General features: G+C 31.7%; 1 protein-coding gene and 1 non-coding gene across 6 annotated transcripts in view; both read right to left on the bottom strand.

The window, feature by feature from the left end:
• LOC144852820 (kinesin-like protein KIF16B) overlaps window positions 1-20791 on the bottom strand; it is a 28386-nt gene extending 7595 nt beyond the window's left edge. For 4 of the 5 annotated variants that reach the window (XM_078710823.1, XM_078710822.1, XM_078710825.1 and 1 more), the window contains exons 1-26: window positions 20673-20791; window positions 19829-19898; window positions 14962-15072; window positions 13646-13762; window positions 13060-13092; window positions 12498-12556; window positions 12072-12175; window positions 11670-11739; window positions 10998-11070; window positions 10440-10507; window positions 9979-10079; window positions 9453-9572; window positions 8592-8689; window positions 8007-8087; window positions 7569-7622; window positions 7410-7469; window positions 6778-6897; window positions 6304-6355; window positions 6073-6210; window positions 5388-5553; window positions 5063-5116; window positions 4306-4847; window positions 3090-4210; window positions 2327-2386; window positions 797-942; window positions 392-559 (exon numbers count right to left, since the gene is read on the bottom strand). In XM_078710823.1, the coding sequence (XP_078566949.1) occupies window positions 392-559; window positions 797-942; window positions 2327-2386; window positions 3090-4210; window positions 4306-4847; window positions 5063-5116; window positions 5388-5553; window positions 6073-6210; window positions 6304-6355; window positions 6778-6897; window positions 7410-7469; window positions 7569-7622; window positions 8007-8087; window positions 8592-8689; window positions 9453-9572; window positions 9979-10079; window positions 10440-10507; window positions 10998-11070; window positions 11670-11739; window positions 12072-12175; window positions 12498-12556; window positions 13060-13092; window positions 13646-13762; window positions 14962-15072; window positions 19829-19898; window positions 20673-20719 (3833 nt within the window). In that variant the 5' untranslated portion in view covers window positions 20720-20791. The remainder of the gene's footprint in view (window positions 1-391; window positions 560-796; window positions 943-2326; window positions 2387-3089; window positions 4211-4305; window positions 4848-5062; window positions 5117-5387; window positions 5554-6072; window positions 6211-6303; window positions 6356-6777; window positions 6898-7409; window positions 7470-7568; window positions 7623-8006; window positions 8088-8591; window positions 8690-9452; window positions 9573-9978; window positions 10080-10439; window positions 10508-10997; window positions 11071-11669; window positions 11740-12071; window positions 12176-12497; window positions 12557-13059; window positions 13093-13645; window positions 13763-14961; window positions 15073-19828; window positions 19899-20672) is intronic. The other variant, XM_078710824.1, reaches the window with a different exon arrangement.
• A 1831-nt stretch (window positions 20792-22622) lies between these two features.
• Window positions 22623-22835, bottom strand: LOC144853041 (small nucleolar RNA U3). The gene has a single exon (XR_013614361.1). It is a non-coding gene; the product is annotated as a small nucleolar RNA U3 (small nucleolar RNA).
• Between the last annotated feature and the right edge of the window lie 766 nt (window positions 22836-23601).

Raw genomic sequence — 23601 nt, 5'->3', positions numbered from 1 at the left:
TTTAAATTACATTTTTTTAGGTAAATACTTTTTTTTTTTATCCAATTTTTTGTCAAAGTGGATAACTATTTGGTGACATTAAAATGGCATATTCAACAGAAAAATGTTTAAGAATTAATTTTCAGGGGGACAATATATCTTTAACATATAAATAAGTGCAATAGGGTGGGACAAACAATAAATGTTCAATAACAATAGCAAAGTTCACAGTGGGAGGGATTGAAACTAGCTATAGAAGAGCATTGTTTCTCATGAACAATTGTGAATGGAAACTAGCTATATATCAAGAATTCAGATATTGAAGATATTGAAAATTGGCCAATATTTTTCTGAGAAATATAGTTTTGCTAATTATTAATATTTTTCAAAATATAAGAGTATTTTGCCATACCTTGATTCAAATCTTTTCTTTAGTTGTTCAATTTCTTTTTCATGAGCTTTTTGTAATGTTTTCAACTCATCTTCAATTTTCTTTTTGTCCATCATTTCTTTCTTCTCTCTTTCTACCTTTTCTTCAAACAGTTTTTTCTTCACTTCCTCTTCCACTTTTCTATGGAATCTAAATAACATTTGAAAATGCAATGTAAAAAGTAGTTTACAGGCATGTGCAGTTGTTCGTTATGCTCTAATGGTTTCTGTGTAGTCTTTTATATATTTACATTGTTATATACAATATTGCAGGGATCTTACAGAGAAAAGTTTATTTTCTGTAGTCGTAAGAAAAAAAAAATCATGAAATAAAGTTTCATACAAGTTAAGAAAAAAACAAATATAATATAAAACGAACAACACAAACCTGTCTTGATCCTCCATTTCGGCAAGTTTTTGTTTTTCTGATTCAATCCTCTTTAGTTCTTCTTTCCTCTGGTCTTCAAAGTCTGCCTGTTTCTTTTCTAATTCTGCTTCTGTCTTCTCCATCTGTCCTTCAAGTATTTCCAAATGCTAGAAAAAGTAAAGGAATTGGAATCTATTTAGTAACGTACGTAAATAATTGAACAGTGTTGATGGAACTTGCATATTTCCTCCTGTATTACAAAAACATTTAAAGATGTATTGTCCTCCAAAAACATGAAAATGAAGATTAATAAAATCAGACTTTGAATATGCCATTATGTAGTTCCAACAAAGGTAATCACTTGCATAGAAAAAATTGAAAAAATTATGTTTTCAATTTAAATTCAACTAAAAATCCATTGACTTCCTTCCAGTCAATTTGACTATTTTTGGCTTTAAATTATGTTTTTTGAGGTAAATAATTTTGTTTGTGAAAACAATTATGTGTCATTCAAATGGCATATTCAAGACAAAAATTTAAAAAAAAAAATTTTTCAGGGGGACAATGTATCTTTAAAAACTATAATACAATTGCATAAAAGAGAGTTATGTGGTGGGTATAGATTTTGCAGAGGTGTAAAACAAACAAAAAGGGTAAATTTATAATTGATATTTGATATAAAGACTTTTTAGGTTGGGTGAAGGAGCAAACCCCTTAAGGTTTCTAGAAATATGTCAGTAATTAACAAAAGGTAAAATCTAAAATAACTAAAGGTTTGTGAACAAGGTGCAATAAAACTTATTAATAAATAAAAATATTTTTAGATGAATACAAAATGCATAAAGTATATTATTTTATAGACATCTTGAAATGATTAAAAGTCAGCAAAATCTGTAGTACAAAACCCAAAAAAAGATTTGAGCTGCAAATATCAGTAATTTTATTAGTACCGTATATCCTCGGGTATAATCTCACTTTGGGTCTAATCCCACCCACTACTTTATGTCTGATTTCACAAACAGGCATATACCCAGGTATAGTCACAGTATTGACTTTTGGTCTGGATGTAGGCTTCTCTTTATCCAGTTCAGATGAGTTTTTACAAGAAATACTAATCATTTTTTCCAGAACCAGGGTTTCTCCGGGTATAGTCCCACCACCCAAAGTCAGCCCGATTTCGTGTTCTAGGGGGGGTTTATACCAGAGGAAATACGGTAGTGATCAATTCAAGTCACATGCTATTTTTGCTGGTTACACACCACTTTTCATTACAAGGTGTCTACAAATAAGAATTTAACAAAACCAAGCAATGAGATTGAAGCATAACCCCAAACCAACAACACATACAAATATAAATGTTTTATCAAATTTATACAGATATCAAACAAGAAAAATAATTAGTATTTCAGGGAATAATAGCAACAATCATATTTATTGACATTGAAAAGAAAAAGTTTAATGAAATGATTGTTAAGATAAAAGAAAAGCTGAGAAGAAAACCAGGTTAAAAATGTTTATTTGAAGGGTGTTAGATGCGTGACTTATGCCGACCTTTGCCTTGTTTTCCACAGGTGGCAGCAATGTATTTTCTACGTTGTCTTCAGATTTGGACTGCATGAAGTGAGAAAATGAACAATATGCATAAATTCAGAAAAGATATTGCAAGCCGTACAGTCAGCCTCCAAATAAACCAGACCCCTACGGGGGCCGTGGTTCTTATATGACCAACTATATTGAGGATTCCATTAAAATCTGATGACATTTGCAAAGAGGAATGTTGCACAGCTTAGGATGAGTGGGGAATTATAAACCAAATAAACCTGTTAATTCCCAATTCAACTATTGTATCAGGGAAGTAAGGTAGCTTCCATCACATTATCATACATGTGAGTAACAATTATTATTAAAAAACATATTTAAATGGTAATTTGATTGTGACCACAATAGCAAAATCCCTCTTTGCATTCTGAACACCTTCCAAGCAAAGGAACATGTGCACCTGTAGATGATATTAGCGGTTTTAATTAATAACTTAACACCTGTGAAAGTTATTAGAATGGTTGACAGTATTGTCATATTATGAAATTACCATCTACCTCTACTGCCCATGAAATTAACGAACATCATAAGAGTAATGCATCTTTGGTACTTACTGTACTATGATTGTTCGTTAATGGTTACTCGGTCTTAATTATTGTCCATAGTATTATTAAACTAAATAATGCCCCATTGATATGATTAGTACCAACACATAATATACAAATCAGACCCAGCCTCACATTTAAGCAATAGACATCAAATTGTAGAAACTTACATGGATTTTATGTTGCAATCGCAACTGATCTTCTTGCAGTTTCCACTTATTCTCCTTCAGCTTCTTTTCGTCTTCATAGTCATTGAGCTTCTGCAGATCATCGATTCCATCATCCTCTTTCTCTGTCAGTCGTTCTCTCTCTCTTTTAACCTGTTCCATCTCCTCTTCCATGATCTGTTGTGATTTCTTCACCAGCAAACTGTGGACATCCTCCATTTCAGATATACTCTCCCTCAACAGCTGGATACGTTCTAGTTCGGTCTTTCGCTGCTGTTCATTAAGAAGTTCTCGTTGTTCCAGAACAGTTTCCAAAGAGTCTCTAGACGCATCATGAGATGACATCAAGACTTTAATTCTTTCAGCACCTTCAACAATATCGATTCCTTCTCGTACAAAGTTTGAATTGAGATCTTGGTCATTTTTTACCATCTCTTCTAAAACTTTTTCATTCTCTTTCACTCTTTTCTTGATATCTTTCAAATCAAGTTCTCTTACTTCGATTTCTTTCTCCAAAGTATCTACATCCCACCCATCCATATTCTGCAATTTTTCCCACTCTTCGTCTAAAACCTTTTCATTTTCTTTTCTTCTTTCTTCTAAATGGCGGAACTCTTCCTCAATTTCTTTTTCAATCTCAATTTCAAGACAGTTCAATTCATCTTGTTCTTTTTCCAATTTTTCTTTTTCATTCCTTATTTCTTCTTTTTCTTCTTCTAACTTAACTTTCTCTTCTTCATTTTTAAAATGTCCTGCATCTAATGCTCTCTGAGTTTGTCCTTCTTTCTCGTTAAGTTCTTTGCGCTTATCATCCAGCATTGCACGTTTTTCCCAGATGTCTCCTACCATACGCTCTGCTTTATCTCTTATTTTCTCTTCTGCTTCTCTAATTGAATCGATCTGAGTTTGTTTCAATTCATCAAATTGTTCTTTAGCTTTAGCAAATTCTAAATTCTCTTGGGCAAGTTTGGCACAGGCTGTTTCCTCCATTTTACTGAAAATTTCCTTCGATATATTTAGTTTCTCTTTTAAACTTTCTAGTTTTTGTTGTTCTTTTTTGAGTTCTTTACATTCCTCTTCAATCTCCCAGTCCAAGATTTCTTTTCGTTTCTTAAAATCTTCTTCTCCCTAAAAGAACAAATATATTCTCATTTTTAAGTCAAGATGGAGGACATTGTGAAAGAATAATAATGAAATATATATAATGTAATGTTTGAACTTGCCTCTTTCTTTGCCAAATCCACCTCCTGTTGCTTTTCTTCTAATCGATCAATCTCCGAGTCTAACCTCAAACGTTTTTCTTCAAAATCTTTACTCATTCTTTCTCTTTCTTGTTTCAGATCTTCCTCAGCTTCCTTCACTAGAACATTATGTTGTTCAACCATTTCTTCCAATCGCAGTCGATCCTCCTCGATTGCAAGTTCAAGCTCAATACGATCTTTCTCAGTCTGCATCCGCACTTCCAATGTTTTATTAGCTTCAAATACTCTGTCATCTCTCTCCTTTTCCATTTTCTCTTTTTCTAAATTAAATTCTTCCAGCTGTTTTTGGACATTTAAACTCTGTCTCTTTAGTTTCTGTTGCTCTTTCTTGATCCTCTTTTCTGCCTCTTCGGCTTCCTTCTTTGAGTTTTCACTCTCTAGTCTCAATTTCTCCAGCTTCTTCCGCTTTTCATCTATGTCATTCTCTTTCTTTGACTGCTCTACTTTCCTTTTGTTTTCGGATTCCAAGAACTTTTCCTCAAGTTCTTGAATTTGAAGTCTACAAATAAATCAATGAAATATGAAATCATTATTAATTGTTTTCATATATCATTCTGTGCAGCTATGTTTAATTAAGATAGTTCAAAATAAAATGATGTGAATAAATTCTCTATAAACTTTCCAATTAAAATCGATTTATTTCTTATTTCACTATCAATATTAAGCTCTAAGGTTTGGCTGGTCTATAAAAATACATAAATTATTGATCGATACCTCTTTTCTTCTAATTTCTCAAATTCTTCTTTTTGTTGTTTTTCAAGTAGAATGCTTAAAAAAAAAATTTCAATGTGAAAATGAATGAAAAAAAAAATTCATAATGTTGTTGTTTTCTTGCAAATGATATAGGGAGCTTTCGATTTCCACGAATGACAACCAAACTTCATCCTCTGAATATTGAGATAAGAGTCCTCACTTCCCACCTTGACACGGGTTTGATGGTTTTTAGGTCCAAACGACAACCAACGACACATTGGTTGACCTGACCTAGGTTGGTCATCGGTCCTTGCAAACAAAGCTTTTGTAATTGTTGGATACTTACTTATGACTGTACATTAATGAGGGCGCTATAAGGTTTTCTGTTGATCTCATCATTGATAAATCATTCATTGATTTTGACATGCTTTTAAGTTCATTCTTAAGTCTCTTAGCCTCAGCAGGATGATTGAACCGAAATAAGTTTGTTCTTCCTATTGACACTATACAACCTGCAAATGAAACCAATTGCATTTTGTTGTTAGTATTGAAATGCATTCATTCATTCTTTTTATTCCATTTTCAGCTTACATATTATACAGTACGGTAGAACCTCTTCATTTCGCAAATTCAATGCATATAAAAAAATATATAAAATATAAAAAAATAGAAAAATACCAGACCAGTTGGCATAGAATTTTGAACTAAAAAGCAGTTTATCACACACAGGTTTCACTGTGTTGTTTAGGCGAAACCCATATTAAGAAGAAGATTCTTTCCTTTGAAACAAACAAAGGGCAAATTAATGGTCAAATCATATTCAGGGGACACCCTATTAAAAGGAACTCTCTGTTGTGTTCTGAGGGTGTTCCCTTACAGGGTTCAATTGTATGTAAATTTAAAAGGAAAAACAGGGTCCTCATCTTAAAACTAAAATGGTAATTAGAGTATACAAAAGATGATTAATTAGTTATTATATAGAAAGATTAGAATAAATATACAAAAAAAAGATAGAACTGAGAATTCAGTACCTTGTGTTAAGGCAATTGGTCTGTCAATTGATTTCCCGTTGACCGCACACAACGCTTTCTTTAACGGGTGCAAGGTAACAACGCCGTCACGATTAATTAGCATACAGTGTTCATCTTGTACATCAACTCCATACAGTACTAAACATATTAAATTAATCAAATATTTGTGAGAATGAAAAGAAAGTAAAAGATTTGCACTTTTTATAATTAAACGAATAATAATAAACTTACATATATCATTGCTTCGTTCAGCATCACAATGCCCTATTGAAGTCTTTCCTTCCTATAATAAATATAAGACAAAATTCAACAGTTAATCAATCAATCAATCTACTGTATATTATGTTACTGTATTAATGTTAATGCTTCCACCCATAAGATGTATAAAATAAAAAAAAGATGATTATTATTATAATTAAAAATTATGGAGGGAAACAAGATTGTCCTCCATGGTTAACTAGATTGTGAATTTGAGTGTGTCGTGGGGAAAGTATTTCTTTTTATGTATTTTGCATATTTATATTGTAGGGGCCCTCATAAGACAAGCTATTGCTTCTAGTTCGGGCCCCAGTTATTGTCAAATAACTGAATAAATGTGTATGAATGAATGAATGGATGAAAGAAAAAAACGTTCTCAAAATTTGAATATGGATTCTAGAGAATTGTATTGTATTCTTGAAATAATTTAGAAAAAACTGTTCTTGCCTTTATATGGTAAAGCTTTAGGCCGGTACTAAGCAAGTCATCATCAATGCCAATGAGATGGGGTAGCTCTGAGTCTAATACAACACTTATTCCCTCTGAACGCAAGGCTAAGGTTTTCTCCTGCAAACAAAAAGAACAAATGTAATACAAATGTTATTTCCAAAAATATTTTCCAAGTATAAGACTACCATTGTTGTTTTAATAAAGTATCTATGGATATATAAGTTGAGAACCCTGTATTGTATTAAAGATGTATTGTCCCCCAAAATAAAGATTTATATAATCACTCTTTGCAGTTTTAATGAAGTTAAAAAAAAATTCACTTATAAAAAGACAAAATAAACAGTTAAGTTAACCAGAAATCTATTGTATAACAGACAACCTGACTATTTTTGTATTTTAAATCACAGTTTTTTAAGTAAATAATTATTTGGTGACCAAATTTTTGATCATTTTTTTCTTTGTTTTTTGGGACTAAAGTTCTAGTTGTGTCAATTTTAATATTTCTTCGTGAAATTATTCATCTGTATAATATACATTGTATACATTGTATGCATTGATAAAGAAATGTCATCTGATAATTTTTAAAAAAATAACAAAAAACTAAGGTGTAATTAAAACAAATTTGTTACCTTCATAATGCGTTGAGTTTCCCTCCATTTTGTACTCCATTCTTCTGTGAGAACTCTGATCTGAGAAAGACAAATACAGATTTTATACACCATGTTTTCTCAATGGTGAAACAGTTATTTTATTCAATAAAATTGAATCAATCATAAGATTAGAATTACCATAGCCTCGTTTTCGTGTAGTTTATCTACCATGTTGGGTGATTCGGAGATCATCTGCAAAAAAAAAAAATCAAATGAAGGAATTTTGAATGCTATATCATTTTATCAAATCTCTTCACTAAATGGGAGAAAATCCTATTTTAGTGTGATTTTCCATTTTGTATTGTTTGTTTGTATATATTGAATTTTTATTCTGAAATAAAATGATCAAATCAAATCAATAAACTAGAACATCTTTTCTCCTTTGTTCATCTAAAGCTCTGTCTACACTATCGAACTAGTTTGTGAGTGCCCAAATATGGTAATGTATGCCCAAATATGGTATTGATACACATCATCATGTCCATATATGGACACATCACATTTTTTGTCACATAACATTTGATAGTGTAGACAGAGCTTTAACCACCATATTTAAAAAGAATTTGATATACTTACATGTTCACCACCACCACCCAACATAGATTTAAGACGATCGATCTCTGCTCTTAACTCACGGATAATCTTCACGTTAGGATCCTGAAGAAATTGTAAAATAAATTATTGCTGAAATTATTTTAAAAATTAGATTCCTATTTAAACTACATAGTCGTAGAAAATCAGACACATAGGACCTTTTAAAGTACCAAAACACAATTAAACAGCAATAAAAACAATTTAACGCATGGAACAGTACACTTTGTATGAATTCGTTGAAAGCCTAACCGCAGATCAACGTCTGTTACAAATTACTGCTGAAATAAGTTTTGTTGTGACCGCAACACTACCAATACAATTGCCAAATGAACTACCATAGTTATCAAAGTAGTACCAATGTTAAAGAATGACTATGTATAGCACTCATGAACAATTCTAAACATAATTCCTATAGGAAATACTGGAATGATTCAGTTCCTGTTAATCACATTACTAATAATCTTTCCTTTGTAAAATTAATACACAACCAAATAAACAAACAATTTTCCAAACTTAGTGTCATCTGTAAATCCTTTATAAGGCATTGTTTTAAGCTACACCACTTACCTCATTCACTGTTGGTTTGTTGATAATGTTTTTAGCCCTGTTTGCATATCTGAGTGTACTGAGAGACTCTCCATAATTGACATCAGCAGGAGATATGGCTACAAAATAAAGAAGGATATGTTATAAAAAGATCAGTCTAAAGCTCTGTCTACACTATAAAACTTAATGTGACAACAAAAATGTGATGTGCCCATATATAGACATGATGATGTCATATCACTGCCATATTTGGGCACATCACACTTTGATAGTGTACACAGAGTTTAGTAAAGTGATGTGTGTGGTACACCATGTTTTTCCTAAAGGAAATAACGTTTCGGTTATTGTACAATTAACTACCTTCTGGAGTAGAATAAAAACTGAAATGTCAAGACATTCTCAACATTCTTATTTTTTAATCAAACATATTTTCCTAGTGTTTATACGGCATGCAAAACTTTCATAATAATGTGATGTGCCAAAATAATGGTAATGACGTCATCATGTCCACATTTTGTTGTCACTTAAAGTTTGATAGTGTAGACAGAGCTTTAAAATCCTTGCCAGCCTTGATGCCTCCTAAAACTCTAAGACCGTCTAAAATATTACATTGCAGTGAGATAGAAATGCTGACATTCTTGGTAGTAAGGAATACTTGGTTACATTGAGCAAAAGATCGTAATCGTTATGACACTACAATGTCTGTCTAGGGAAATGAGACCAATGAACTATGTTGACTGTGTTGTAAGAGACACAAACTAATTTATGAACTCTATCTCAGATGCGTCTGTTTGATGATGATAATGATGGTAACAATAACTAAATTGTATATGCATAAGATGGATCTAATAAGAGACTTTGTATTAGAAATAAAAGACTCACTTGCAACCATAATAGTCTTTGAATTGCCTCCTAAACTGTCCTTCAGCAGCCATGTCAACACAGAGTCTCTGTAAGGCACGAATATTTGCTTCCTCTTGTTTTGCATTGATGAAATATCAGCTAAAACAACCAATAGCAAATTCATACATTATTATAAAAGTTTTCAATAAATTCAAACGTCTTTTTAAAGATCTCAGTGAACCTGGGGTTCTAGATCATCTTGGCCACATCTGTGTGCAATTCAGCCAAGTTACACCAAACATTTATATTGATTTATTTAAACAAAATTCTTATGCATCCAACAGCGAGTAACCAATGACAGGATAGATGTAGATAACTATGTTATAATTTATTGTGCTTATAAACAAGTCTCATTTGAGGCTTAGGGAGTGGAGTTGAAAGAGTTGTGAGTTACAACTTTGGCACTATGTCAGGATTGAACCCTGGACCTTTGGATTGGAAGGCAAGCACATTAACCATCAAGCAACAGCTCCATGCATTAATATGTAATTAAATAAAAACTTACCTAAGGAATGTATTACGTTGCCAAGGGTTACTAGAGACTTGTTGATGAGTGACCCTTCCTTTAACCTGTCCCCAGTAGCTCCTGTGGAAGCTGCACGTTCACTTATAAGAGAAAAAAAACAAAACACTAATTTTATGATAAATATTAGAGATTAGTCAAACTTCTAGGTTTTCTTAACATTAAAAGCTTTTTCTTTCTCAGTGGCGTAATGGCTATGCCCGCTCACTGGCTAAACCCCAGGGCTTATGGGGGTCCCTGAGCAGTGCCCAGAGGAAAAAAAGAAAAAGGCTAAAAATGCCCAAGGCCTCTAGCTTTGGGCCACTTTGGGTTCCTAAACCAGGGGACTCAGGCCTCAGTGTTACGCCACTGCTCTTTCTTTTTTTAAAGGAAATAAACATTTCTCAGATTGGAATAATAAATGTTTTTGAATTTGAATTGAAAACTCTATAAAATTTTCTTACCTTCCTGCCAGATCTACTAGGTTGATCTTGGATACTTTCTCACTCGGAAGGTCATTCTCAAACTTAGCCTATTAACACAGAAGAGAGACTTTACATAAAGCTCTGTCTACACTACCATATTTGGGTATATCACTACCATATTTGGGTATATCACTACCATATTTGGGTATACCACTACTATATTTTGGCACATCACACTTTTTTTTGTCAAACTAGTTTGATAGTGTAGACAGAGCTTAAGAGCAACATTGCTAATAAAGACTTGTGGGTTTATAGCCTATTAATACTCACATTAATTATTTTACAATTACATAAAAATTACTTCAAATCTGAGTATGGGCTTTCTTATACATTGGTAGTGTAATTGTAGACATCTGTGTTGTCTCAGAGTCAATGATGATATAAATAAATAATAATAAAAAAACTTGGTACAAACACAATAGGTGCAGCTTGCGCATCACATTATAACATTGAAAAAAAGAGATTCTTGATAATCATACATACACTAATGATCAAGAATAAAAATAGTTATTTTATCAGAAAATGAGTTTGTCTAACCTGTGTAAAGGTGATAGTGAAGATGGCATGCGATCTACTGCTAACATCATTCATGTTAGTAGACGCTGTTGTCCTGTTAATCAAAGAGTATAAAACAAAATATTATATTATTATAAAAAATATTGTATAAAGAAAAATAAGTAGTTGAAAAGGATATACGGTAATTATACTTAGTGGAAGAATCATTGTCAAAATGATATGAAGACAGTGATGATGATACTGAGAGTAAGGTAATGCAATCAGGTTACATAAACCAAAAGTTTAATAGTCTGTAAGTGCTAGCTTACCTGGATAAACCGACATTGGCCTATTCTCTCTGAGAATAGAGCTACAACCCAAATATATAAAAAATGTATGAAACACCCCTGTCAGATAATGGTACATTCCATGAACTCTGACCTCAAGTGGGAACATCTCAACACACCACCATCATCATTTCTTTTCGAAGTAGAAGTAACATGTCTGAATGAAGAGCTACACTACTTGGGTTAAGCACTGAGTGAGAATAGGCTCATGTCGGTTTATCCAGGTAAGCTAGGCATGAAATAGACTCTACTGTAATAAAGAACTATTACGCAGACGCTGTATGGAGGGTACTGCTTGAGGGTCGTGTCTATATTTTCTCATTTCATACTGGAAACTTAAATATGTATTTGATTTGACTTTAATTACCTTTGAACATTTCCTCTTTCCATTAGATTTTCTATATCTGAATAATCTGAAACTAAATGCTTTGAAAGATCTAAAAAGAAAAAAAACAGTAGTGTTGGTAGTCTGAGTCTGCCTTACATATTCTCTGAGGTGTGATCAAAGTAATTGAACATCCCTCTTCATAAATGGTATAGTCCACTCCACAAATCAACTCCAGCTTAAATTTGGTATTCATTTTTTAAATTAAGCATGGTGAAATCATGGGCCTATAAATGTATAGGTCCATGGTAAAATAAACAGTTCTAATTCTAATATATTTCTCAGTAACTGAACATTAGGGACAATCTCTCTTCCACAATTTTCTGGGAGCAAAAAATTACATATTTGCCGCCATCCCAAAATGTCATAACTACTGTATCTAACCTTGAACATATGGCCCGTCTCTCGGATGTTCACGAACTCTAAGAGAGTGCTCTTTGCGAGGTTTAAGTAAATCCCGCACTCTTTCGTTGTAAATTTCAAGGTAGCTGTATAGGGAATAACAAACAATTATACATAAAATGTGTATTTTTAATGCATTTTCTGTGCAGGGGAACACTAACATAAATATCAATAGTCTGTCAAAAATAGGTATCAAAAGTACTTTATAATTTCATTTTAGCTGTGAAAAGTGAAGAGCATGTGCCTCAAGCTGAACTTCTGGTGTAATAATTAATATAATAAATATATCTTCAATTCTCCATATCTGCAAAAATACCCAGGATGCAACATCTTGACCTTCAAGGTCACTGCTGCTGATTAGCAAGATTGTATCATTAAAAAAAGATAAGTAATTAAAAAAATTTATACCTAACTTCAGTGCGATAAGATACATCATTTTTATCTGCTCTTATTCTTGTGTAGAGGCCCTTAAAAGCAATAACAATTTATAAATAATACTTATGAAAATTAAAATTACTAGAATAAAAGGTAGATTGATAATTTTGAATTATTCTACAAATATCAATATATATTATTAATTATTAATTTATATATTGAAGATGTTAGAAATTATGATAATGATGTGTTTACTTATTAGAAACAATACGTTTTTTCTATATAAATGATGATATGTATAATCAGGTAAACTAACAATAGTAATGTACATATTTATTTTACTCGATGCTGCATCTGTAAATATTTACGTCTATATAGAGTAGAATGGCATATTGTTATACAACATAAAGCATTTTTGTTGGTTGCAAACTTATGCCGGTTTTATGACTTTATTTTCTGTCAAAGAGCTAACAACACAGTAGTCTCTATGTCTTGGGAAATTAATCTAAACTGGACTGCTTCGTCTTTGTTCAATTAAAATGATTAAATCTGATGGTACATGGTAGTAGAGAGCAGACAATCAAGTATTGTTTACCTCGCATATCCTTGGTATTAAGCCAGCTCCTTCCTGCAATTCAAACCGAATACTTATAATAATTATAAATATGACTAAAACAACAATGCATACATTAATATTGAATTTACGTAAATACTTAAAATATTGTATTGTATCGCCGTAGTTTTATGGGTGTTGTGTGCAAGTTAATAAAAACTGTATTACAAAATAATATACAAATAATTAATGCTTATGACTGATTGCAATGGGAAGAATATTTCATGAGCAAAACAAAATTAATTGTTCTAACTTCTAGAGGTTGGAGCAGAGTTAAATAATCCGGTTTTCAACTCATGAAATTATTCTCGCCATTGAAAAAAATTGAAACATTCCTTATTTGTTTTAAAACACACCAGTTCTCTAACATAAACTTTAAAAGTTTTATTGAATTAATATTCTGCTTCGATTAAAAAAGGTAGTGTTCGGATTTTTGGATTTGAATTAGAACGGTTATAGATGGCAGTGCACACTATACAGGTTGTGTTTTCCTGAATGGCATGTGATACAAAGCAATCAAATGGCGAGGAGACAAGGTTTTGGTTTTTTTAATAATGCATACACTTACACGTTGTCCCATCATTGTAAATGTTTTGCCTGAACCAGTCTGTCCATATGCAAATATGCATGCATTGTATCCTTCGAATGCGGCTTTTAAAACATCTGTGCCCAGGTCCTTGAAAACCTGTTGATAATAAAGAAAAATATTAACATTATAATAATTAGCAAATGTGTTATAATAACCAATATTCTATATGAAAATTATTACGTTTTTAAAAGATTTACTTATTAGGTTATTAAAATAGCCTAACCAATAATGCACTAATTTAATATGTTTAAATAACCTAGGTTTAAACTTTGTCTACACTATCAAACTTTATGTGAAAAAAAGTGATTTGCCCATATATGGACATGATGATGTCATACCACTACCACATTTGGGCATATCACCACCATATTTGGGCATCACACATTTTTTGTCAAACTAGTTTGATAGTGTAGACAGAGCTTAAAACTAACTACAAAAATGAGTGGGAAGTCATCATTCCAATAAAGATTAAATCATGATTTTCTTCACATTTGGTATTTAAATATAAAGGGAGCACCTTTCAAGAACCAATAAAATGTCTCTGAATAGGGGCATTTGGCATTTCTCTTCATTCATATTTAACAAGAAATTATCCTTTAAAATATAGGACTAATAAGAGTTTCCCAAATGAGGGGTTAAAATAGTTTTATCCAATTCTAATAGGTTACATAATGTTTAAATACTGTATTATAGTAAAATCTTATCAGTATTTGAAGCATGCACCTATCCTATCATGGTGACTACCCTGCCTTGCAGCACCCTATTCTAAGAAGCATCACACTTGTGGCAATTGTGGTCCTGTCTCCTGGTGTGCTGATCATTTCTAATCACACACATTCGCAATACATTATCAAAGCTCAATTTCTGCCATGGAATTTAATACTTACCGAATGTGGTTGGTTGCTACAATCTTTATGAAATATTCAATTACTTAATTTTACCACATGTAGACCATGGAGGTATGAAATTATAATTTTATACCTCCATGTGCAGACACTATTGGCAAATAATGTGTTTTATGTACAGACTTTAATAGGGAGCTTTCGATTTGTGACCTACGACCAACCTAGGTCAGGTCAATTGATGTGCCGTCGGTCAGTGCCTGGACCTAGAAACTATCAATTGACCTGTGCTGATGTCGGGAGGGAGGACACACGTCCCAATATTCCCACATGCGCACAATGAACTAACATGACATAGTTTGGTCGTTAATTTAATAATCATTAATTTAAAGCCCTCTATTATAATTTCACTCCTCTTGGACACCTAATTGGTCAAGCCTTGTTTGAACTTACTCGTTCCTGTGATGCAAAATGTGGATCCTTATGCGATGCTGACCAGTAGGAAAAATCATAGGTGAAGTTTTTAACTCGTTCTCGACCTTCTCCTGACCCATCGGTAGCAATCTATAAAACATTAATAAATGTATTAAATAAAAATCGCACGATTAAGATGGTCGATGTTCGAACTCGTAATAAGAATGGGAGAAAATACACCTGCACATTCCTTTTTTTAATTTTTATTTTATTTTTTTTATTTTATGTCTTTAGGCAATGTGGCCAAGGATTACCAATAGTGAAGTAATCACTGTCCTATCAGATAGGTGGTAATCCCCATGATACAGGGGCTATTTTGTAGAACCAGTTCACCGGGGTAACCCCCTACTCTTTTCGAATAATGAACTGGGTTCTTTAAAGTGCACACAGGTTATAACTGTGTACACTGGACCTACGGTTTATAGTCCTTATCCGAGAAGACTTGTTCCACCACCAGAACTAGGAGCGAGTCGGCCTCGAACCCTTGCCGATGTTGTTGGCTCTTTAGGTACGGTAAACGGCGCCCCTGCCTTAACCGCTTGGCCATTTGACTCATTAGTTTTCGCGGTGGTTTTTTCAAATGATCTTAAAGGACTTGTTGGTAGACATCAACTTAATCACTATCTATCATTAGAAAAGATCTGAGCAGTAGAATAGAAATTTTAAGCTTAAAACACTGAGCGACATAGAGTTGTTAAGAAATGAAGACCATAAGTGATGGTATGACCTCTAAAGGATACCCTTGACCTTCGTGTCGGACATACAATGATTTTTCATACATGAACCAACAGACTCTGTACCCATATAATGTAATATGGATTTACAGCGTTTAGGAGATTTATATTATATAATAAATAAAATGTAAGGAAATCTATATAGAATAAAACATCATTCTGTCCATCTTGATTATAGTAAGTATGATCAATGATGTTTTTAGTTAGGTTTGATAGGTGAAAATAAAATAAAGATCACATCAATGTTTGTAAAATGTATTTAATCAAAATATGGATATCTAGAGAAAAACAAATCATCTGCCCTTTCTGGATTATGGCTTACGGTCAAGGTAATGCACTGTAGGTAAAAATTGAAATAAATATTTAACATTTTAAAACTTAAGGTTTGATTGTGTAATATTGTGTGTGTACTCTGTATATGAATTTTTTGTTTATATTTTACATTTATCTGTTTTTTTTATCGTACTAATATTTGCCAATCTTTATAAGCTGAATTTCTATTGTTAGTTTATTATGATAATGAACAAATAAAGCATTTCAGTATTCAATATATTCTGAGTATATGATTATGATAAGGAATTTTCCACATAATCTCAACTATCCTTCTATTAAAAAACTGAGTACTGTTTAGCTTACTCTATAACTTAAAATTAATTTAACATTATTATTTATTTTTTTGTAGAGTAATGGTTTGTTCCATTGCTTTTTTTAAAATAGAATCTGACCAGTTTGACAAAATCAATTTACCAAAATGTTAAATAAATACTGTAATAAATTATGACTTTTGGCAAACTATCCTACAGTACAGTACAATATTTGTGTTTTTATATATATGGTACCAGCTTTTTGTGTGAATGTTAAAACATTTTAGAGAGTATAGAATAATATTTCCTTTTATCTCTTACTACCAGCACCCGTTCTTCTACCGATTATTAATTCCGGTTCTGCTACTAAACAATGACATGAAAAAACATAAGTGTGAATTAACATAAACAACAAAGTCTAAATTTGTTGGTGAAACAGGAAGTCCATATTCTATAACAACATCTGTAATTTTACTAGTTATATAAGAGTTTAGACAATTAATTAAAGGTTTGAACTCCATGTTAAATCGAAACTCAAAATTTTATTTAAGGTGGGGAGGGACCATACTGTATATTATATGGCTGCATGATATCGGCCAATCAGATATACAGTTTGAAGTCGAGTTTATTATACTCTTCGGATAGAAGAGAAATCTGCTAGTTTTCTGGAAAAACCCATTGTTAAATAATAATAAGACTCTCATTGAGCTAATTAAAAAATAATGTGTTAAGCCTCGTCTTTTCATTCAGTTAGTTTGCTGGAGTGGATTGGTTAATTCGATATGACTTAAAATGTGCAATTGAATGGAAAAGTTACATTTGAAATGAAATTGATTTTGTTGCTAATAATGATTGTACACCTGAAATAATATCTAATTTTAAACATTACACACTGAAGAACTATTCAAATGAATTAAGTCTCTATACAGTGAATATGTTCATCATATTTAACTGTGCAAAAACCAAATGACATACATCAGTACACAGTAGCAGTAGTAGTAGTCTGGTCAGACAGACAAAATTTCAAATGAATTATATTTATTAAAGATGCCAGTACTTTCAAATTAATTCTTTAAGTAAACAGGTATCTAATTCAATCTTAAATAAAAATACATGTCTTCATATATAATCTTGTATAAAATCTTGCAGAATGAGTCAATTTGGTCCCTTTTCCGTGTCTACAATGTGTACAGTAGTCTACACCACATTGAGGGTAAAGGGATTGATTGATACTGTATGTATATAGTATCAGATATTGAAAATTCAACTAGGTCCAATGAGGGACGTGTCTATATATATATATATAACAGCAATACTTTATTACCTCCACCAGAGGGGAGAGAGGTTATGTGGTCGATCACAGGTGTTTGTTTGTTTGTTTCTTTTCTATACATGTTAGTTAGCAGGATTACTCTAGAAGCTATTGCCCGACTTTTACAAGATTTCTAATGATGGTTTCATAGCTGTATGGAACATGTCATTAAATTTTCATATGCCTAGGCAGAGGTTTGCGCTCTCTGAGTGCCCTTCTAGTTTAAATGTCTTAATGGCCGTAAGCAACTTTAAATACAAAATTTAGATTAAAAAATATTACACTTTAAAAGAAAATTTTGCAGAAGAGTTTGATAGGGCGGCATATATAGTATTTCTTCTTCATTCTGACCAAATGCACATAAAAGAAAAATGAATTATTGTGGGCCTGTTGTGCATAATAAATCATTATTATAATTTGGCACATGACACCTGCCTTAGGGATACATGCTATAATCTATATTGAATTCTGTTCTAATTGCAATCTGATCCACAGAAACTGGGTGGATAAACGTTTTACTGTGGTTATCACAGTCAGCTCTACCACTAAAACCTATAATCAAATGTCCAGTTACTGGAAACTCTAATCTACATACAGTAGTTTTCAGAATACAAATTAACAAAATAATTTGGAAATTAAAGAAAATTCTTAAATTGAAAACATCCGAAATTCTTTAAAAATATTGTTAAAAATAAAGGTAACTACAAACTAGTTTAAGGTTAATTACTTTTTTTATCTTCTCTTAAGCAAAGAAACCTTAGAATTATTCAATTAAGTACAAGGGCAGTCTTTCTTTCTGAATGAGTGTGCTGAATAAATCAGGTCACCCTTACATCTACAGAATGTTTACTATACAAGGAGTCCTTCTGTTTGAACAATACAGATGTATACTTTAGTATAATTAAACAAAACCTGAAGTACAAATGTAGAAAATGCTGTTTACGCATGGTAACTCAAATGGTTTGTTTGATGATTTTACAAAGTGGTAAAAAAATTTGTTAACTGAATTTATTAAGGGGATAACAGTGTGGTTTGTACAGTGTGGAGAGAGAATAATCAGACAACATCAAATTTGTTAAATCCAATTCGTTTTTTGCCACCCCAGCCATATTGGCAGGCCTACAGTGCCATCTCCACCCTTAGCTGTCTGTTTTTTGTACAGTACATCCATGGAATGTCTATACAGTGGTATACAACTTTAACAATTAAAACAGTTTAACCATTAAAAAAACTTGTCTTTCTTATTGGGAAGCAGCATCCCAGTGTTTAAAAACACCCAGGGAGTGGTTGGGTATACCTATTGTAAGAGTGGTGGAATGTTATGGTATTCCAAATTTGTATTAATAAAAACATATTAACATAAATGCTAATGTACAGTAGTATTTAAACTTTGTTGACATGTGTAGGCTAAGGCCATTATCAAGGATCAAAGTTTAATAGATAATTTTTTTTTTGCCAATTGGGTTTATTTACTATACACCCCTTTTGGTTGACGTGTACACAAAACCAAGGTGTTATTACCATTTTAGAAGACCTTGACAATGAACGGCTTAGTGAACAATAATTTGCGTACTGTGGTGGGATTGTGAATCATTACATACAATGGCTGTAAGTCTCTGATGCATATAGAACAGATAAATTTACGGTTCACTGGATGGATGGTGAAAACAAGGGCGAAATAAATACAATATTTGTGGGTGTTTTCAGTTGTAAATCTAGAAATACCTTAGCTCATGGACATACAAGTATTATCATTATTACAAAATATTCTAAACATTTCAATATGATTTTACACTATAAAATTTCTTTAAATCATGAGGTCTATTCGACTGGTCACTCGCAACATTACAGTGGTCTATTCCCATTGCTCACATACAGTAAAATTTCGAAAAGAAGCCCATGGGCTTCATATTTTTTAGGACTCTTGAGTGGGATTCTATTTGAGATGGGCTTCTTTTAAAGATTACTTTTTGCAAATAAAGAGGAGAAGCATCTTCAAAATGAATGCTGTACATTTTATAAATTGCTACTACACTTACTGTATGATTTTTTAGACATTACCTGCCAATGTTACATAAAAAATATTTTATTGAACTTGATTTAAGCAGGTGGCAGCTTTAGTTAGTCATGAAGTATTTTAACTGATATCTGATATCATTATTATTTCTTGAATATCAATTATGCATTAAAAAATGTAAATATAAATACAAAAATACCTTTAGATTCGTTATGCTGGTCTTATTTCCCTTCATTGAAATAATGCATTTTGAATTCAAATTAACCTCTCTACAAAAAATAAAAACAAAAATACAAATCATCAGACTCACATAAATAGATATATTACAAATATTTTTCATGGTATTGGTATTTTCAAGTATAAAATATCGATGGAAGTGGCTTATAGCAGGAAATACTTGTCTGTGGCTAAATATCGAGTTACAAAAATTCACAACTGTTTATTAAGTAAAAATATAAAATTTTTTGATATTGTAAAAATAATATTATAATTTAATATTTATTCAATTGAATACATTTGTTATTCAATATAATATTTAAAAAAAACATTACTAGAAATGAAACAAAAGTACAACTAAATATCAAGTGCTTGCATGAATAAACCCCAAAACTTCTGCTGATCTCCCTGTCTGCCATCAGACAGAAGAAACTACACTTTATAATATAATATAAATAAATTATATTTTATTTTTAAACATTTTATTCACATTATATCTATCTAGGCCTAGGTAATTATCAAGGTAGTTAATACCATTATTAACACACATATATCATAATTATATTTTTAATTTAGTCCATTTTAAGATGTAATGATTAATATGAATTAAACTAAATTACAAAACAATGTATTGTAGCCTAGGCCTAGGCCACGAAAGTAGCATGAAAGTAAACCGCATCCTAGCTAGAGTACAGGCAGACGTCCAGTATTAACATCTATCTAGAGAGGAACTTCACCACTCCTGCTGGGCCTAGATATAAGAGGATCAAACATAAATAAAAACAGCTCATTTTTTAGTAAATAATGTAGTATTTTAATTACTATACCTTGTGTTCATAGGCCGCACTCGGACAGCAACTTTTACAGAAGCCATCTTTGTAAATCTGATGTTAATCCCGTGTGTTTATCCTCACATTTGGATCAGACTGCCATATTTCGTGTGATCCGATTTCAATCTACTTGTGTGGTCACATGACAATAACAATGGTTTGTTCCAAAGAAAAAAACGTGCTCAAACACCGCGGGCGATTCCATTATTTTCCGAATACTACAATGTGTGCGGGTTTTTTTTTCAAAACCTGTTCTTAATTTTGCTTAAAAGACAACTTAAGCCTCCAATTTAGTCTACATTGGTTCATTATAGACTGGAGAAATTGGCAATACTCGAGAAAAACCTATCGAATGCAATTGAACCAATTTAATAATGGAACAATGGACCAATTAATGTTCTTGGTTCACCTGTACTTGATCTTTCTTGTTGCATTCGAAAGATTTTGTAAAGGTTTCACCAAATGGATGGAAAAAGTTCTTTGCTTTTTAAATCCTGTATTACTTTTGTTAATGTTATTTTTTATATCTTGTACATAATTTAGTTTAATTTTCCTTGTAAATAGGCCGCACTCGGACAGCAACTTTTACAGAAGCCATCTTTGTAAATCATAACCATGAGACATAAAACTAAAACACAAGAGTAAGGAAAGAATTTTTAAAGCTTACTATAACTATTTGAATTTTATATTTTTATTTATGTTCTTATTGTAAAAAAAAAAAAAAAAAGAATTAAGAATAATAATTGTATTGCATTTTATATATTGTAAATATTTATTCATTTATATACCTTTGTCGTGGGTATGCATGTGTGCAATCATGTACTCGAATATATGCACTTGTGTGTTTTGTACAAAGACATAGACCTATTGTAGAAAGGAATAGTTAAAATAAAAGAAAATAATGAAAAAAGTGGATAATACATATAAAAGTATAAAGTATATATATATATATATATTTGACCGAGTTGTTTCGATCAAATCGTACTAAAGATAAAAGAAAGTACAAGAAAGTAACAGAAAAGAATAACAAGGGAATATATATTTGGATGAAGTGTAAAATCATTGTATTGATCATTTGAGAATGAAATGAATAAAATAGTGGTTAACGCCACAAAAGAGAAAAAAAAAAGAAGCCATCTTTGTAAATCTGATGTTAATCCCGTGTGTTTATCCTCACATTTGAGGAAAATAATATGAATAAATAATATGAATGAATATTAATAATATGAATAAATAATATGAATGAATATTATTTGTTTTAAACTTTAATATAGTATATTAAGTAGCCTAATATACAGTATACGCCTAATTAGTATTCAATAGCAATAGAGGGCGTATTGTCTTACATTACCAAAGTAAAAGCTTAGATGTTTTTTTAATAGTAGAGAAGATTTAGAGGGTTAAGTTCTGTATATTTAGAAAATATGCATTATTCATGATTTCTGCCATAACCAAGAGTGAAAATCAACCGGGTATAGGCCACGGTATCTATTTCGAAATCTGGCAAAATTCATAGAAAATTAGGGAAACCTAAAAATTAGCCCTCAATTAGCATTTCCTGTCACCAACTTTGGTGCTTAGTGCACATAATTATTATTGTTTTGTATTCACTTGATCTTGAAAATGGTTCTATGATGGTACCGAAACGTCGATCTCTATTTTTGTCATTAAATTTTATATTGAAAATAGGCATATTGTTAAATAATTTGTTTTCTCTAACTTTTATTTTACTTACTCTGGACGCACCTTCATTCAAGAAGTGTGCCACTGTTTCAAAAGTGTAGCTTCTAAATAAATTATTATATCATCGACTGTATTATTTAATTGTGTACTGAATCGCATTTCACTCGGAGAGTCTAAACTTACGAAATTTTTTAAATACAAATAAGAGCTCGTGTAAACACAACGTAGCTGGTTGTAATTATATTTTTCGATTTAAAATTCGCAACCACTCAGATTGCATTCTCTCCCTCCTTCCAAGACCGAAGTCTTGGAGGAACGGTCATCAATGAGCAAGGTCATTCCAGATGGAATTCTCAAGCCCCGCTTCGCGCTCAGAAGAGAATACTTACACTCGTCCTCGTGGGTTTGCGATTTGATCAACTTTATTCGTTTCTCCGTGAAACAAACTATAGAAATGATCCCTAAAAGTATGATCTTAGTTAAATTTGGCTGTAAAATTATATATATAGTAAATTATTATTTGCGCTAAACAAGTGTTGAATTGTAACAAAAAACTATAGTTTGAAGATAATTTTCATAAACTATCGACACATTTATAAATGAAACTATTAGTTATTATATCTACTTTACCAGAAAATAATATGAATAAATAATATGAATGAATATTATTTGTTTTAAACTTTAATATAGTATATTAAGTAGCCTAATATACAGTATACGCCTAATTAGTATTCAATAGCAATAGAGGGCGTATTGTCTTACATTACCAAAGTAAAAGCCTATCATCAAAAGTAGAATAATAGTATACTTTCCTGATTTTGCGCGATTTTCTTGATAATGAATTTATGGACACATACATTAAAGCAATTCTCTATTTCAGTGTCCTACTAGCATCAATAAATGAATAAACTTGAATTGAAAATGTCGTCCCCTGCATGGCAAAAATAGAAAAGAACAACGGCTTTCTAACTTTACTCAACTCCGGACTTACTTTTTTTGTTATCCCTTTTAAGCAGAATCATGAATAATTTCGTCATGGCATATTGGGGCGCTTTAATTATAACATCATTGACAGCAGATCAAATAGGTTTCTAAGCCAGCTGCTTGGCTCCACAGTTATCCTAGGTTGTTGTGGTCTCTTTATTCCCTGGGTTAAAGAACCCACCGACTGCTTAGATGTTTTTTTAATAGTAGAGAAGATTTAGAGGGTTAAGTTCTGTATATTTAGAAAATATGCATTATT

This window comes from Antedon bifida, chromosome 9 (genome assembly GCF_963402885.1).
Source record: "Antedon bifida chromosome 9, ecAntBifi1.1, whole genome shotgun sequence".
Classification (NCBI taxonomy): Eukaryota; Metazoa; Echinodermata; class Crinoidea; order Comatulida; family Antedonidae; genus Antedon; species Antedon bifida.
This window is presented reverse-complemented; position numbering and strand designations above follow the sequence as displayed.